Source organism: Sander vitreus, chromosome 15 (assembly GCF_031162955.1).
Source record: "Sander vitreus isolate 19-12246 chromosome 15, sanVit1, whole genome shotgun sequence".
NCBI classification, from domain to species: domain Eukaryota; kingdom Metazoa; phylum Chordata; class Actinopteri; order Perciformes; family Percidae; genus Sander; species Sander vitreus.
The window spans coordinates 10,215,126-10,231,395 of NC_135869.1; the positions used below are offsets into that span (position 1 = coordinate 10,215,126).

General features: G+C 40.0%; 2 protein-coding genes across 2 annotated transcripts; both read right to left on the minus strand.

The window, feature by feature from the left end:
* Positions 1 to 4,640: 4,640 nt before the first annotated feature.
* Positions 4,641 to 10,886, minus strand: nucb1 (nucleobindin 1). Its single transcript, XM_078269983.1, has 13 exons — positions 10,649 to 10,886; positions 9,317 to 9,440; positions 9,117 to 9,224; positions 8,858 to 8,990; positions 8,045 to 8,148; positions 7,572 to 7,757; positions 7,084 to 7,174; positions 6,934 to 6,992; positions 6,616 to 6,708; positions 6,409 to 6,498; positions 5,413 to 5,583; positions 5,108 to 5,225; positions 4,641 to 4,983 (listed from the first exon to the last, which is right to left on the minus strand). Exons 2-13 carry the CDS (start codon positions 9,434 to 9,436, stop codon positions 4,898 to 4,900), a joined length of 1,359 nt encoding a protein of 452 aa, XP_078126109.1. The 5' UTR covers positions 9,437 to 9,440; positions 10,649 to 10,886; the 3' UTR covers positions 4,641 to 4,897.
* A 715-nt stretch (positions 10,887 to 11,601) lies between these two features.
* On the minus strand, positions 11,602 to 14,618 carry ccndx (cyclin Dx). Its single transcript, XM_078268855.1, has 4 exons — positions 14,367 to 14,618; positions 14,046 to 14,261; positions 12,555 to 12,885; positions 11,602 to 11,747 (listed from the first exon to the last, which is right to left on the minus strand). The coding sequence occupies exons 1-4, from the start codon at positions 14,616 to 14,618 to the stop codon at positions 11,602 to 11,604; spliced, it is 945 nt and encodes a 314-aa protein (XP_078124981.1).
* Positions 14,619 to 16,270: the final 1,652 nt, after the last annotated feature.

A 16,270-nucleotide genomic window follows, 5' to 3' on the forward strand; every position in this document is an offset into this window, starting at 1 on the left:
GTTACACGCAGAAAACACAGCTAACATCCGGTCAGGACTTTTCAGAATAAAACATGCACGTCTATAAAACGCTTGAGAACCATAAAGATACAGTACATGGATTGAATTACATATTTTTAAATGTTTTATAATTGAAATTATATCCTTTATCGTTCCCTTTATTCAAATTATCATTTAATATATAATTTATAATAATAATAAATAAATAAATAAAAAAGATGTAACAAAGTAGGCTACTTCACAAGTCAATAATAGCAGATAAATGAAGCAAAAGTAATTAAACAATTATTATTTATTGCACTAGCTTGTTGCCTTAAGGGTATGCTAACCTGTCTTTGACTGCACATTTTGTATGAGCATGACGCAACAAATAAAACCCGTGAATCTTGTTAAAATCTTTAATAAATACACAAGCCTTGTGGATGTGTATCTTTTGTTGAAAAAAAAAAAAGAGTAATGACCATAGACTGTAAATATCAGGGTCATATTTACAGTCTACGGTAATGACTGATAAATCACTTCTTTATATAACCCAAAACATAAAGACAAACAAGTTGAAACTTAATTCTGAAGAGAAATAACAGTGCTTCCGCTTCCCTGTCTGCGTGTTTCTGTGTGTTTCTGTGTACCTTGACGACCTCCCATCGTTCATCTTCCCTCATCTCTCCTCTTCGGTAAAGATGCTGGGTCTTAAAGAAACACATCACCACGTAAACTCCTCACAGCCTCACAAGCTTATGTTTACAGTCTATGCTCACAACTTACTTCTAACTGCACTTTATTGCAGTTTTATACCTTTAAAAACAAAACCAATTGACATCATTAGAATGAGAATTATTTCCTCAATTATCCTCACAGTGAGTGGCATGGAACTTGCCAAAATAATTAAATAATTGTACCCTCTAGCGGCTCGATACGGGAACTGCAATGCACTGCCATCACAGGGTTTTGTTTTTTTAGCCCAAAAGTCTAGATTTTAAACAACCATCATGGATTCGCAGTTTTTTTGTGTGAAACTGAACAGTTTGAGGAACTTTAAAAAGGTCAACCAGCAATAAACAACTTTAAAATAACCAGAACTGCTGTTGCAAGTTCATAAGGTGAGTCATTTGGGGGATGTATTAGGGATTATTCTATTCAAACAAATTGAATAACATGTTTTTTTACCATTATAATTAAATCACCCGTTACTTATGTCAGTAAAACTTTGTCACCATCACCAGTCCTGAAAGGCTTGGTCTGTCAGCCAATCAGATCGCAGGAGAGGCGGGTGTCAGTAGCGGTGGAGGGAGGGTGGAGGTGACGTAATGTCCTCTTCAGAGAGGGTGATGTACAGTGAGATTCAAAGTGCATCCAAATTTAACTTCAAAAATCAAACATTTTAGAGACGAACAGAAGGAAGAAAGTCTGGGATGACAAACAGCAGATCAAAGCTGGCTGGACAAGTTCTAATACTTACACACTCTTTTTGGCTGCAGGTTATGGTTTTACTGAGAAACATTGGGACTATTTTTAAGAAAACAACTCGATATCTGCATCTGTCTCGGAATCTGATCATTTACAGTTCAGTTATTCTTTTCTCAGCAAAGCAGCTTAAAAATCTAAAACATCGAAACAGTACAAGTACATTAAAGTACTTGTCAACGTCCTGTCTGACACTGAACCAGTTCATACAATTAGTTTGAATGTTACTTATAATACTAATCAGTTAGAATCAAATAGTCTAAAATTGTAAATATGCCCTTTAAAATCACCTGAAAGTGCTGCTAATTGATCATGGTGCTGATTCTACGGCTACTTTTTTTATTAAATGTTACTTCTTGTGCTCTGTTTATTTATTGTACTATATTTTTTATGTCATATTGACCACGTCTGAGAACAATGCCTGTAAAAGTGAAATGACAGACAAGGGTCAGTGAATAAGCAGACTCACAGACTTGATTAACTGCCTCACAAATATTTAACACAATCAGCAAATACCTGAAGACAAGTCAGCCTCAAACAGCAACTTCATCTAAGATTGTGAAAACACAAAGAGACCAGTAAGGAACGGACCAACACAGACACAGCGTGATTTGGAAAAAGCAGCTGAAAGACGTCACTACTGAAACAGCCAAAAGGAGGAGGACGACGCACCATTTACAGAACGACAGTGTTTGTCTGGTCCTCTTTGAGGGATTGCACAAGTCACAGAGGCCACAGTCAATGAGTTGTATCCTTTATCTTTTAATACTTCAAGTATTAATATCCCTATAATGGAAAAATACCCCATTAAAACTAAAACTCTGCTTTTACATTTTTACTTAAGTTGAAGTGTCGTTGCAGTAAAATCTTAAATATCAAAGTAAAATGTCTCTTAGTGAAGACTTTTCCTTTTCACTGCGTTACCTGAGCAAGACACTTGACCCCTAGTTGCTCCAGAGACGTGTGACCTCTGACATATATAGCAATTGTAAGTCACTTTGGATAAAAGCGTCAGCTAAATGACACGTAAATGTTACTGCAACTTATTGCTTATTGTTGAACACGTAAATGCATAGGCGTAATTTAAAACTGGCCAGCCAAATTACCAGTAAGTGCCATTTCAAGAACAAAGTAGGGGAGAAAAAAAGTCTCACAATCTGGGAAGTTATCCAGTAAAGTATCAGGATCTCTTAGTATCTGAACAAAGGCACCTTAAAAACTCCCCTTAATGCAGTATACTCACTCACAAGATCACACTGCATCACGGCCTCCTGCCATGACGCCTTAACAGACCCACTGACAGTGTGTTGACAGCTTCAGTGCCACCTCTGCTTGCAAACAGCTGGATGAAATGTCAGAGCTGCTGCTGCTGCTGTGGATGATGCCCTCCGCGGACCAACAGACACAACACTGACCTGTTAAAGTTCCCACAGGGAGCTCAACTACAGAGCTCAAAGTTTCACAGGAAATCCCATCTCGAAGGAAACTGGCTAATAGAACACAGGCACAATTTAATAAATCCCTATGTCTAATTCTTTCTTTATGCTTTTATTGACGTATAGGTACATACCTCAACTTCAGCTTAGTTTTTCGTGATTTCTTTCAGTTCTGAAAGGCATTTTAAAGTTAGTCTTAATTGTGTTTTTATTTTAGCGTACAAAATTGGGTTTAACAGCGAGTTTCCATCCTAATTTTAGTTTATAATACTCTTGTTGGAATGTTTTAAATTAAGGAGGTAAATTTTTTTAAAGCATCAAACAGATGTATTGCCATACTCTCACTTTTGCATTACAGACACATTAATTATGTATCTCGGTATGCTATTTGTATCCGTCAACATCAGCTTTAAAATACAATGTTGGTATCTTCCAGTATTATTCTACTGCTGACAAAGATATATAGATACATTATTTATCCCCAGAGGGGAATGTTCTGTTATAGCAGCAGTACACGAACGTAACCACACTGAAGAAGAATAGTGCAAAGATCAAATAACATTGGACTGATTGCAGAATTGGCACTTTTTCACTGTGAGTTTGTCCTTTAATACAACACTTAATTATGAATTAAGAGTTGAGAATACAGAATACATCTATATTGGTCTACCTGTTTTGCATTATGTATTTGTGCTAAAACTACAACACAAGTGTATTTTATGTATTGATATAGGCTGGAAAATATCCAAAAATAAAAGGTTTGTGCATCTAAAAAGGTCACGGTTACGCTCAATAACACACTGTATTTGCTTCTATATCCACAGGACTGAGCATTCCAAAACAAATCTACTGTGTCTGAACTTTAGTGATTGCATCATGATAAACACTGACTTGATGATCCAGGCAGCTTCCTGAAGACGTCTTTATTTGGCCAATATGACAGCGGTGACTGACAGCAGGCAGCTGCATGGACAACAGGAGAGGAGGGGCCCTGCGGGTCACGGGAGGTCAGCGGGTTAGAGGAATGCTGATAGGAATGCCCTGAGTGGCGGCATCTCATCAGCTGGACAACAACAAGCATCAGCAGGTCCCTGGGGAGCCATGACAGTGGACAACAGGCCCAGGTCTGCAGTGACACCCAGAGGAGGGGGGTGGGGTGCGGGTGGAGGCACAAAAACACTTCCAAACAGGATGACACACACACAACCACCTTCCATTCTTACCCACTTCTCTCCATACTGTATTATTACTTATATTATTTTATTGTAATGTATGCTGTTATTATAGTAGTTTGTATCTAACCGCTCTTACATATAAATACAATATTACATTACAGCATATACATATACCATCTGCTGGCTCATGTGCCAGATTTGGCGAGACAATTAATAAGCCCCCCCAACATGTACAGAATTTATTGTTACAACCAGCCCACTAATGTCATTTTAGTTTTTTCACTTTTAGATTTTTCTACAGTCTTTTTTATAATCATTTGATTCTCTAAAAAGGTTGCATTTCAGATTTAGCAAGCTGCATCTAATGAGTGTCACCCAGTACTCAGAATTTCAAGAAAGGTAGCTGCTTTCTGACTGACCTGCATGGAGGACGATGCCGTTCTCCAGAAATACAATCTCACGCAGCATGTGAAATGACAGGTAGCAGTGAGAAGAGGAAGCTGGAGTGTATACAGTGGAAATTTATCCCGGCCACTGGCCCCCAAAATAGATTGATTTCAAGAAGTTTGGTTTGATTAAGACTTTATTTGAAGATGTTTATAATTTTACACTGAAGGCCATTTAAGGTCTTTAAATGTAACGTAGACCACAAAGATGAACACACAGTACGATAGGTCACGGCTCACGAGCCAAGTCTGTCTCAATTTATACATACAGTTCACGTAATTTAGGTTGAGGAACCCATCTGGATATCTGTGTCAGTGCAAATCAGAGTGTGTGTGTGCGCGTGTGTGTGTGTTAAGGCTGTCAGAGCGTGCTGCATCAAGTGTGTAAAGGCAGATTCTGTGGAGGCTCTGCAGGCAGATTATTCGGGGGCTCGGCTTGGTGCTCAGCTGGGACTTTTGCCTCTGGGAGGGGGAGAGGGAGGGAGGGAGGGAGGGAGGGAGGGAGAGGGAGAGTGAGTGAGAACAAAGATCCACGACAAAATAAATCCATACCAATAAGACATTTACCATATCTGAAATTGCTTACCTTTATCTTCCACTTGTTGTATCTCTGATTGGAACTGTAGTTCTCCATGAGGACCTGCAGGAGGCTGCCCGCCTGCTGCCTGCTGTTCCTTCTGTCTCTGGGACATCTCTAATACTGCCTGAAATTGAAACATTGCAATTGAATTATCATTCGAACATGCTTCAGTGTTATTACAGGCTGAAAACTGGCTGTTGGGTTAGTATAATTCAAGTTTGACCGCTATATGATGATGTCATGGGATCCATTCTTTAACCCCGTTGCAGACGACATACGTAAAGCCGTGACTGACGTGGCGGAACAGTTACCTGCTGGTACTCTCTCCTCTGGGCCTCCAGGGCTTTGCCTCTCTCCTTCAGCAGGTCCTGCTGCTGACGCAGATTCTCTGCCTTCCTCTTCAGCTCCTCCTCTTTGTCCCGGAGTTCAACCTCAAATCGCTGCAGCTCTTCCTCGGTGTACACCGGTCTGGTTTCCAGAGTCTACAGAGACAGCAGTGGGAACCGATGTAATGCAATGTATTCATACCACTACTGAAACTGTATGGTTTTGTAAAGGCTTCACCATACTCATGCACATAAACTCACGAGTTGGTTCTGCTTCTGTCTGGATCTTTACTTTGCATGCAAATGTATATATTATACAAACATGCTTTAGACTAAAAGGAAGGCATATAGTCCACTGTTGTAGGCTTTGCAGATGCTCTTTATGTCACAGAATTATTACCCCCCTGCCTTACTGGAGGAGAAAGCTACGTTAGTCATACAAGACGTACTGCTAGCTCCATATTATAAAAACTACAAATATTATACTTTATTTATATTTTCAAACTCCACACACACACACACACACACACACACACACACACACACACACACACCTCCTTATCTCTTCTTAATGCTAGAAGCTCAAGGCTACATTAGCCGCTACTAGCATAACACAGCATTGTGGGTATTGTAGGCGCCATGTTTTGAAAAGAAAGAGTAACGTGTGAAATAAAAATGAAAATCTTTCTGGTTCTGCTGAATTGTTTTTTAAATCTTTTTTCTAAACTGCCCATCCTAAATCTGACGGTGTTGTAGCGGCGCAGTGCTAAATTGGTCTTTTAACTAAATGCAACATTACACTACATTACATCTATTCCCAGCAGCCACTTCAGGTCTGCGAGTTGATAAGGGATTAGATTTGCGTTACCCATTTAACTTCCCCACATACACATTTCCCCAGCTTGTCCTGGAATTTGAACCACAGCCCCTCCAATCACCCGCCCACTTTGCAGATTTTCAGACCACCTCTGGCCTCTTTACCTCCCACTCTTTGGGATTACTGAACTCCTTCTTCTCGGTGGATTTCAGGAACTCCTCCAGGCTGACGAGACGATCTTTATTTGCGTCCACCTTTTAACACAGAAACGTACGCTGCATCAGTCGCAGCAAAGCAGAGAGAAAAGTGGAGAGTGACTCACGGCATATGAGTCAAACAAGAGCAGATAAGAGTAAATGATTAAGACTCACATTCTTCATGACATGCTCCCTCATCCGAAGCCTTTCTTCCTCCATCTCCATCATGTCGTCTTCCTCATTCTTCGGGTCGTAGACCTTCTCCAGCTGGAGGAAGAGAAATGAAACAGATGTTACAGGGCTGCTGTGCATATCACTGCGGTCAGGTTGAAAACTTCTGCTTTTAAAAAGTCTGCGATACACAGACAAAACAGCTGTGTTTTCAAATAGATGATCATCCATTTTTTGATATTCTGTCATGTCATTTTAAGCAGTTTCATTGTAAAACCAAATCTTGTTTTTAAAGCTACGATATAATGTAGGGTTCCTTACCTCTTTGGTGAAGAGAGCCTCCAATTCTTGTTCATCTAAAACACCATCTTCATTTGTATCTAAACAGGGCAGAGAAGAAGTTTATTCATGTTGAACTTATTGGCGTGATACGAATAAAGGACAGGGGTTAAAACAAGAGGCGTCACTCACCATGCAGTTTAAAAAATGTTTTGGGGTTAAACTCTTGAGGATCCAGTCCATCTGTCTCCTCCCAAACTTCCCGTAGTTGAGCGACACTACCCTGTATATGGGAAAAATGCAGCAAAACATGTAAGAGAACATTCTATACTTCGATACTTATCACTGCAATATGCATCTTGCACACTACTTTGCACTATTACCTTTTGCACTTTACATCCCACTCCATGTGTACTTGTCTTGATAGTATGTCTTATTTGTATTTTGTATATTATGTTGATATGTGCCTATATGTATATTGTTGTCTCTATTGTACATTATGTGTCTATATTACTATTTGTCTACTGAGTGTTTACTACTACATGTCTATTTGTTGAATGTATTGAAAAACTCTCTACACTCTTCCTTGTGTATGCAAGTATACTTGGCCAATAAAACTGATTCTGATTCACTTCCACTTCTTTCCACCGAATAACCAATGTGGGTGCGTTTGTGCGTACCGGAGCATTGACTTTAGGGTGCTGGTGGTGTTTGTCCTTAAGCTCCTGCAGTCTCTTCTCCTCCGTCTCCCTCTTCTCCTGGTCCAGGCCCTTCAGGTACTCGCGTCTCTCGTGCTCCTTCAGCATCTCATAGCGCTTGAACTCCTCATGTCTCTCGGCGTCGTAGTTCTCCAGGTCCTTGGTGGCCTAGAACAAAGCGCCAGACGGGGGCTGTCATCTTGAAATCAAAGAGGGGTCACATATGGTGTCTGGAACAATTACCAGCAGGTCTGCCATCACGTTTGGACCTGTAATTGTAGCACCCTCGAGTCTGATCAGTGTAATTCTGATTCTGTTGGACTGTGACAGGATTCGTCACTTACACGTGTCCAATTCAAATCTTGTCAGAACATAAAACCAACCGACTGATTTTTCAGTCTCTGGGGTCAACAAAAAAAAAAATCCAGTTTTTGAGTATCTCTGGAGGATCTTACCGTCGAGATTAGCAGCTCGAGGTCTTTGGCCTCAAAGGTGTTTTGATTGTGGGGATCCAGATGTTCAAACTGCTTCAGCAGGGAGGCGTGGTCCATCTGCAGGCCTTCACAGCAGACACAGCAATTAACAGACACATGCTGGACTTTTGACACACATGACTTCCATTATGTCCTGCACACACTGAACACATCTCTGTGCCCGAGGGGCTACATTTCTCTCTCAATACACACCTTACTAATTTCTATTCATGTGTATATTTTTAGCCAATATTTTACATGAACATCTATCAACGCTTACACTGCTAAAACCTGTCTGAAACGGTTACTGGCATGTGGCAATTAGTATAGCTGTTGATTAGTTGAAGGACCAAACAAGTAATTAAAGTAAGTAAGTAAAGTCAATCTTTTAAATTAATAACTCTAGTTAGTTTTCAAGTAACAAAACTTGACGGTTACAGTTGTCACAAATGCAAACCTATTGCTTCACACAGTACAGAATGTAGATCAAATGTGGTATTTATTATTTACTAGTAAGATTTGAAGACAGATCATTTTCAACATATGACATTTTAGGCAGGAAATAACATACATTATAATTTTATAATTTAGTACATAATAAACTACTTATAAAAAAAGACAATACCACCTTAAACATTAGTATTTGTCATTTGTCTTTCTTTGATACACCAACCATCCACTTTTCCAGCGGAGATCTTTAAATTAAATCTGATACAATCTATCTACAGAGGTATGTAAATCCAAAGACTCTCCCTCTCCCTCTGCAGTGGTCAACAGGAGAATGAGTCCACTCACTCTGTGTGTTGGTGCTATCCAGTTTGGCCTTGAGCAGCATCCTGAGGCGAGAAACTTCCTGACGCTTCAGCTCATCCAGGCGCGTCCTCACATGGTGACCAACCAGGTCCAGCTCTTTACTGAGACGGCCATTCTGACGGACAACACAAGACATACAGGTGAGAGGAACAGATTAAATGGCACCTGTAAAAGGTATACCAGAAACCTTTTGCAGTGTTTCCCGGTATCGGGCATGAATGAAGGAGAAATGGACGCTGACCTTGATGTCCTCTGTGTTGGCGGTTTGCAGTTTCTCTCTGAAGTGAGGGTCTGTCTCCAAAACCTCAATCACCTCTCTGAGATACCTGTCGTAGTACAGGCCTGTGTCCTGCAAGGGTGTGTTGTAAAGGACGGGTTATTGGCAACAAACTGAATCTAAACTACAGTAGGCTACATGACTGAGACTACTAAGGTCATTACCGTGTTCTCCTCCGGGACGTCCTCTTTTGCTTCCTGGTTGTCTCCATTGCGATCGATAGGCACTGACCAGACCCCAGCAGAGATGGATAGAAGCAGCAGCCAGCTAGGTTTTAAGGTCATCCTCCTTCAAAATAAACAACAACGTATGTTACAATACTGCATGCAAAGCTTTGACTGAAAGGTTACAATTTTAGCACAGAAAAGAACAAGAGGCAAGGGTGTGTGAAAAATAAAAACCAAGATAAATGTCTTCGAGTGAGTGTCAGTTGTTCTCCAACATAATAGCTGACACCAGATCTCGTGCGATCGATGTGTTGTAACGTGTTGTAACAGGTGTGCAAAGCTTTCTTCAAAAATAATCCACTTCCCTCTTTTATTTGCCACAGTCCATACTATACACATTTAGACCATAAAAAAAACTAAACAAGATGCATTTTTCGTGTGAAGTTTTAAATTATGTTCACATGCAAACTATAAAACAATTCTGTAACTGAGCAGTATAGTATTGCACCAAGTTTGGTTTATAGTTACTTGAACACTACTGCATTTATTATGTAGATATCTTCAATGTAACGGTAGACGAGGGCAACACGGGACGGCCGCTTAATTTATCCTCGACATGACCAGTGTCTGACTTGCATTTAAAGGTGCAGACCGTGTTAATCACAATATGTTTCCCTAACTACTACATGACTCAAGTCCGAAACACACCTGGAAAGATAGTAAATTAACTCCGACCCTGGATAACGCTAACAGAGTAACAGAGTCATTGATAACATTTTCGGATTTAAGTCTAATTAGTTTGTCTCTGGAGTAAACATTGCATGCCGAATTTACCAGGAGACTTTAGAGAGTTGTAAAAACTCTGATTTTTTTATTTTATTTCTGTAGACGCCTTCACCGAGAAGAGGAAAACATAATATCAGATTTCTTAGGTGGATTGCTTGGCCAAACGATACATTTTGAGCAGGAACACTTAGCTAGTTGGCGAGCTGAATTAACAACATACATTTAGTTTTTAACACCAGAAGTGTTACTTAACACGGTTAAAATAAGACGGTTTAAATAGCACATTACTATTATAAGTTAGGTATCCTTCGTGTCTGCAGCTGGTTAACGTTAGCTAACTAGCTATCTTAAAACAGGGACAACACGGAGGCGGATGAGAGGAGGTCTCAACACAAAAAAACATATTTGCATACGTGGAACCACCTGTGAGATTAAACATATAGCTTGAGTGAATTACGTTTTGGTTTTAATAACATTTAAACCTTATTCGTTTTTTAAAAGGTCATTTTAGAGGTGATATAACAGAACCTGAGTATCCCTTACCGTGAGCTGTAGAGACGTCTTCTACCTGCGTTGTAGCTCTTAGTATGTCACGATGTTCTATAAATTGTTCCTTTAAACTCCGCCGATAAAAAAACGACAATTAAAATGTGTTATAAAACACAATATCTTTTAATAGCTGCTCTCTTACCGCATGTGTATTTATATTAGCTATCTGATCCGATCGGATCGGATGCTCAGAGCGGTCTGTATTCGCGTCGGATAAATTTGACGTCATGAGATTGCAGCTTTGGTTCCAACATGCTGCCTTCATGATCTGTCGGAAATAGTTTATTCATGTTTATTTTTTCGTACAACAGCCTAAAATAGGTCAGAAACCCACGATTTAAAGAGATAAATCAGCCATTAACACATTTGCTCTTGTAGCTGTACTTTAAGGGGGTAATTATATCCTACCAAAAGTAGAATGAATTGTAACACAAGCTTATATTTCGTAAGTACTAGCCTATGAATACTAAGTGAACGCAGCATTATCCCATTGGTAAATAACACACAGATGCAAAATATGTACAAACGTTTTAAACGTTTAATTGCTTTGAAAAATAGATTTGTTGTATATTTAATTCAGTACACAAACACAAAGTCATGGCAAGTTGAAATAAATTAACATCGAAAGAGTCAACAATTGCACGTGATAATAAATAAAAAGTATAAATATTATGCATCAAAATAACATCTAGGCCTACAATAAAATTGATAGAAATAGATAATAAAATATGGCACATGCGAAACACATAATTGCAAAAATTGTTCACTAATAAATAAAGATAAAAAAATAAATTAACAGTCACTCAATAAAATAATTTAAAAATATAAAAACATGTCAGATCATTTTGAGGTCATAATCAATATATATATATAATCAGTTTGACTGATGAACTTTGATGAAAGGTTTTGATTGATTCACACTTTCAATGCAACAGTTGATTCAGTGTTTAGAAATCAATCTCTCTCATGTCAGTAGGTGTCCCGGGTCTTTCGTTCTCCACCTCTTCATCCTTCTCCATGGGGCCCTGCTGAAGCCCACTCCTCAGCCGCTGTCGGAGGGCATATTCGATCATGTCACTGTAGCACTGCAGCACTACCTGGGATGCAAGGCACAGAGAGAATAAATATCAATATAAATATAATAATATATAAATGATGGCATGCCTGTAAAACAAACATGTCCCTCAAAACACAAGTGTACTGAGTCTGTTGCTTAAAACTGATTCTTTTTGCAACTCTCACTCCTGCAAAAAAAACAAAAAAAACCCTGAATAATCAAATCAGATAAATAGATACATGATGACCTATGTTGGATAGCAGGGAGCCAGGTTCCATTCAGCCCAATATTATTTGTTCTGGGAGATGGGTCTATCTTAAGCGGGATGGATAAGCACATAAGAAGCTGGCTCCAGACTAGTTTAATGATAGCCAGACAGATTATTTTAAAAGGATGGAAGAATGAAGGGTTACTCCAGCAGTTGGCTTGTGAGATGGCTAGGGTGGCGGCGTTTGAAAAAATGTCAAGTAAACGGTTTGCCAGATTGGATGTCTACACTAGAAAATGGGGAAAGTACCTGAGCTTTCTGTAGGACTCCTGAGAAGCTTTGTGCTGGGGAGAGACGTGTATGATTGGCTTATGGTGTTGTCATTTATACAAATGTTTATTTGGTTTATTGTCTATTTTGTTACTATTTTGTTGAATTGTCTGGAATATTGTAGTGACTGTGTCATCTTTTCTTGATTTTTGTCCGGGTGGGTGGTGATGACGAAGGAGAGGGGATATGTTCATGTGGCGAATTGTATGTTTTGTGTGTTGTTTGAAAAATAAAATAGAAATTGTTAATCACAAAAAAAATCAGATAAATAGGCCTATGTGCAGCCTCAGACTTTGCAGGTGTACTCACCAGATCAGCCTGGCAGAGCTCGGCCAGTGCATCACTCATTACAGCCAGCTGAGCGGGGCCCTTGTTGCCCAGACCCCTCAGAGCACAGTTCAGTGATGCCGCAGCAACAAGTGACGGTGGAGCTCCCAGAAAGCGGCAGTCACAGGCACACATGGCAGCCAGCGTGTCGCTGTGCCGCCGCAGGGTGGAGAGCACCCCCTCCACACAGTCACCACTGTCTCCATCTCCTCTCTCCTCCACGGAGGCAAGAAAGTGTGGGAGGAAGTCCTGCGGAGTCACTGCTGCTGTGTCCCATCGGAGGGTGGAGAGGATGACACGCTCCATCTCCTGATGAAGGGAAGATGGGTGCATGTAGCAGTCAGACATAATTGTGTAACATTGTTATAATACAGAAATTGTGATGTGAGATATTATAGAGGATTTAGTTATTGTTACATTGTGATAGATCTTAAATATGGTGTTGAAGTCATGCATTCGACTTCAGTGAGTTCAGTAATAACAATTAGTCAGTTGCCCCAATTTTAAATTCTAAATGGGATGGGCAGGGCATGAGATGAAAGCACCAATACTGGATTGTATTGATTAAAAATTAGCTGAAATGGTTAGTCGATTAGTCGATTGATGGCAATATGCTGATAATTAATTCATTGTTTCATTCATTAAGCAAAAATTTAGATTTTCTTTCTGAATTTCTCAGGTTCCAACTCCTCAAATGGAATATCTGCTGCTTCTCTTCACCATACATCATAATAAACTGAAGTCCTTTGGGTTTAGGACTTTTTGTCAGACAAATCAAGACATACTGTATAAAGACATCACCCTGGACTCTGGGAAGTTGTGATTGGACTTTTTTTCACTATATTCTGACATTTCATAGACCAAACGAATAATCGATAAATCAAAAATAATAATTGGCAGATCGATTGATGATGAAAATAGTCATTGGTTACAGCCCTAATTGTTTTGTCATTGTCATCCACATGCATCATTTGGGGCTCTTGTAACTTATGAGGCATCTGTTGTCATTTCATCTAATTTACAGTTTAAAGTATTTAATTAATCAGTTAAATATAAGTGATAGAAAAACCAGTAGGCCTAATTAAAAAAAGTTATTTGTTGCCCTATTGGATTGTAAATTAAGGTTTTAAGTTAATCACAAATAGTAGATAAATTCCCTCACGACTTTAACATCCTATCTTTGCATTAGTTTGATAAAGTATGGTTGCTACAAATCTTTAGAGTAAGAACACTGTAAAAAGGTGAAAGGTATTCTACTTTTAAAACCAAGGTGTAACTGAGTTTAACTGAGTTTAACCCTTAAGACCTATGCTCAATGCAACTGTAAGTGGGGTTAAAAGCGGTGATGATATTAGGGACCCACAGCTGGAAACGACCCAACCTCTGCTCAGACTCCACTACCGCCCTGACTGTGAGGTCTCAAAGAAACCCATTTGTACCCACGTGTGGATGCTGTGTGACTGACTCACCCTCAGGTCTGAAGGCTGGAAGCTGTATTCAGCTGCAGCACAGAGAGTGTCTGCGGTGACGTTGTCACACTCTGTGAGTTTGGAGGCGATGAGGATGCAGCCAGCAGCCAGGCAGTATGGTGACACAGGTAGAGCCAAAGAGTCTGACAGGAACCTATCCATCAGAGAGACAGACAGGGGGAACACTGCCTCATCACAGCCACACTCACAGCACACCTGGAGAGAAGGAGAAAGATGTGAGGCATCAGCATCACAGCTGCCGTGATGACATAACTCATCCTGCACCACGAGGGGAAACTGGAGCGTGAAAGAGTTTCATACCTCCAGGGCCCATTTGGCGAGCTCCTCCCTGCGCTCTGGCTCCCGCTGGATGAGGGTGATGTAGAGCATGGAGGGCATGTACCTCTCCTCCACATGAAGCAGCCTCTGGATCACACGATGGCCGGACACGGTGGGGTCCCAGGCGGCTCGCAGCTGAGACGAGCCCACGATGTGGCCCTGGGTTTGGGCCTCAGTCTGGTTCTGGTCCTGACTCTGGTCCTCCACCTCCTCACACCACAGAGACACAGACATGCCTCTGTCCATCTGCACAGCCTGCTGGGTAAAATATCGACGCGTTTACGTCCAAATGGGAAAGAAAGGCGGCAGCTAATGTCCCTCTGTCACCTGAGGAAGCTGGGTGTTCTGCAGGTAAACAGAAGCTGGGAAATCCTTTTTCCTTGTTGAAGTAGTTTGGGCTTCCTGTGGTGATCTGTTGAATATCACTGCTCAACTCTCGTCTCTGACTTTTATACCCAGCAAAGACAGAGAGAGAGAGAGAGAGAGAGAGAGAGAGAGAGAGAGAGAGAGGGAGTGGCACAGTGTAAAAAAAGGGGCGTGGACCCTCGTGAGTGACATAAAATAATAAGAAGACAACAATATGGTCTGTGCAACAATTGCTTCAACAGGTGGGGAGAGGGAGAAAGAAGGAGAGCAGGGGAGAGAGGGAGGCGGGGGGGGGGGGGGGGTGGGGGGAGAGAGAGGAGCAGACAACTGAGGGAGTGGCCCGCAGGGACAGAGCAACAGCTTGTCTTCGACAGTGAAAGAGAGAAGGAAGGAAAAGAAAAGGCTACGAGGGGTGAGAGGCAGAGAGGGGAGAGAAAAGGTCATATACAGATTCTGACAATGGGAATGGATGACAAAAGGAGGAGGGTTTGTTTACAACGTGAGCACCAGAGGAAATATGTCAACGTCTGCTGTGGTTAGATAAAGATCCTCAAGTACTGATATTTATTACATTTACCATTTATTATTAATTTGTCTTTAAGAGATAATCAACTACTCTTTACTACTTTAATAATTCCACTACTTTAGTGTCTACTAATGTTCCAAATCATGGTTTTTCAAACTTCGTCAGGGTCGGCATGACAATTTTCTACATATTATTTTAAACATTTCGCCAATCTTGACTTTTTTTCCTATGAAATACTGGATAGTTTTACCTCTTCAGACCAAATTATTGAAATTAACAACAATCTGTTACGGTAAAAAGAGTTGAAATAATTAGTAATCGATTATTCAATCAAATAGAAAATTAATCAGCAACAATTCTGATCATTGATTAATTATTAAGAAAAATTACCCACATTTCTGGTTCTCGAATTAAATTCTTTTCAGTTTTTCTTATAGGGCAGTTAAGTAAATGAATGTTTTCTAGACAATTTGAAGACATCACCTTATGCTTTGGAAAATTATGTCAGACATTCTTTCACCGTTTTCTGACTTTTCATAACCCAAACAATAGCAAAACTTTCCAAAAGTGCAGCACACAACCTCAAAACCTGCAAAAAAAACCCCACAAATATAAACCAAACAATGAATCAATTGATCAAGTGGATTGGCAGTCGATAATGAAAATAATCATGAGTTGTAGGATTGTAAAAGTTTGGGAACCACAAGTGGAAACACTATATGAGCTGGCCTCTAATACTGTATTCATCCTATATATTTCTTACCATAGGATAAGGCTAGATAAGGAAAGATAGTAATAATAATAATAACAACAATAATAATAATAATACACTTTATTTATACAGCACTTTTCAAAATAAAGGTACAAAGTGTTTTACATGGTTGAACCAAGATTAAAACATTTCAGGAAAGCAATGAGACAAATGAAATCAGACAGTTGAAATAATACAAAACTCTAATGGAATAAAATACCCAACAATAAAATAAAGATAAAA

Coding starts and splice junctions, on each gene's coding strand:
- nucb1 (XM_078269983.1), bottom strand. CDS start 9,436: ATGACCTTAAAACCTAGCTGGCTGCTGCTTCTATCCATCTCTGCTGGG. Junction 7,758..8,044: donor TCGAGCTGCTAATCTCGACG/GTAAGATCCTCC, acceptor GCTTTGTTCTAG/GCCACCAAGGACCTGGAGAA. Junction 6,993..7,083: donor AACATTTTTTAAACTGCATG/GTGAGTGACGCC, acceptor TGCCCTGTTTAG/ATACAAATGAAGATGGTGTT.
- ccndx (XM_078268855.1), bottom strand. CDS start 14,618: ATGTCTGTGTCTCTGTGGTGTGAGGAGGTGGAGGACCAGAGTCAGGAC. Junction 14,262..14,366: donor TCGCCAAATGGGCCCTGGAG/GTATGAAACTCT, acceptor CCTTCTCTCCAG/GTGTGCTGTGAGTGTGGCTG. Junction 12,886..14,045: donor TCCAGCCTTCAGACCTGAGG/GTGAGTCAGTCA, acceptor TCCCTTCATCAG/GAGATGGAGCGTGTCATCCT.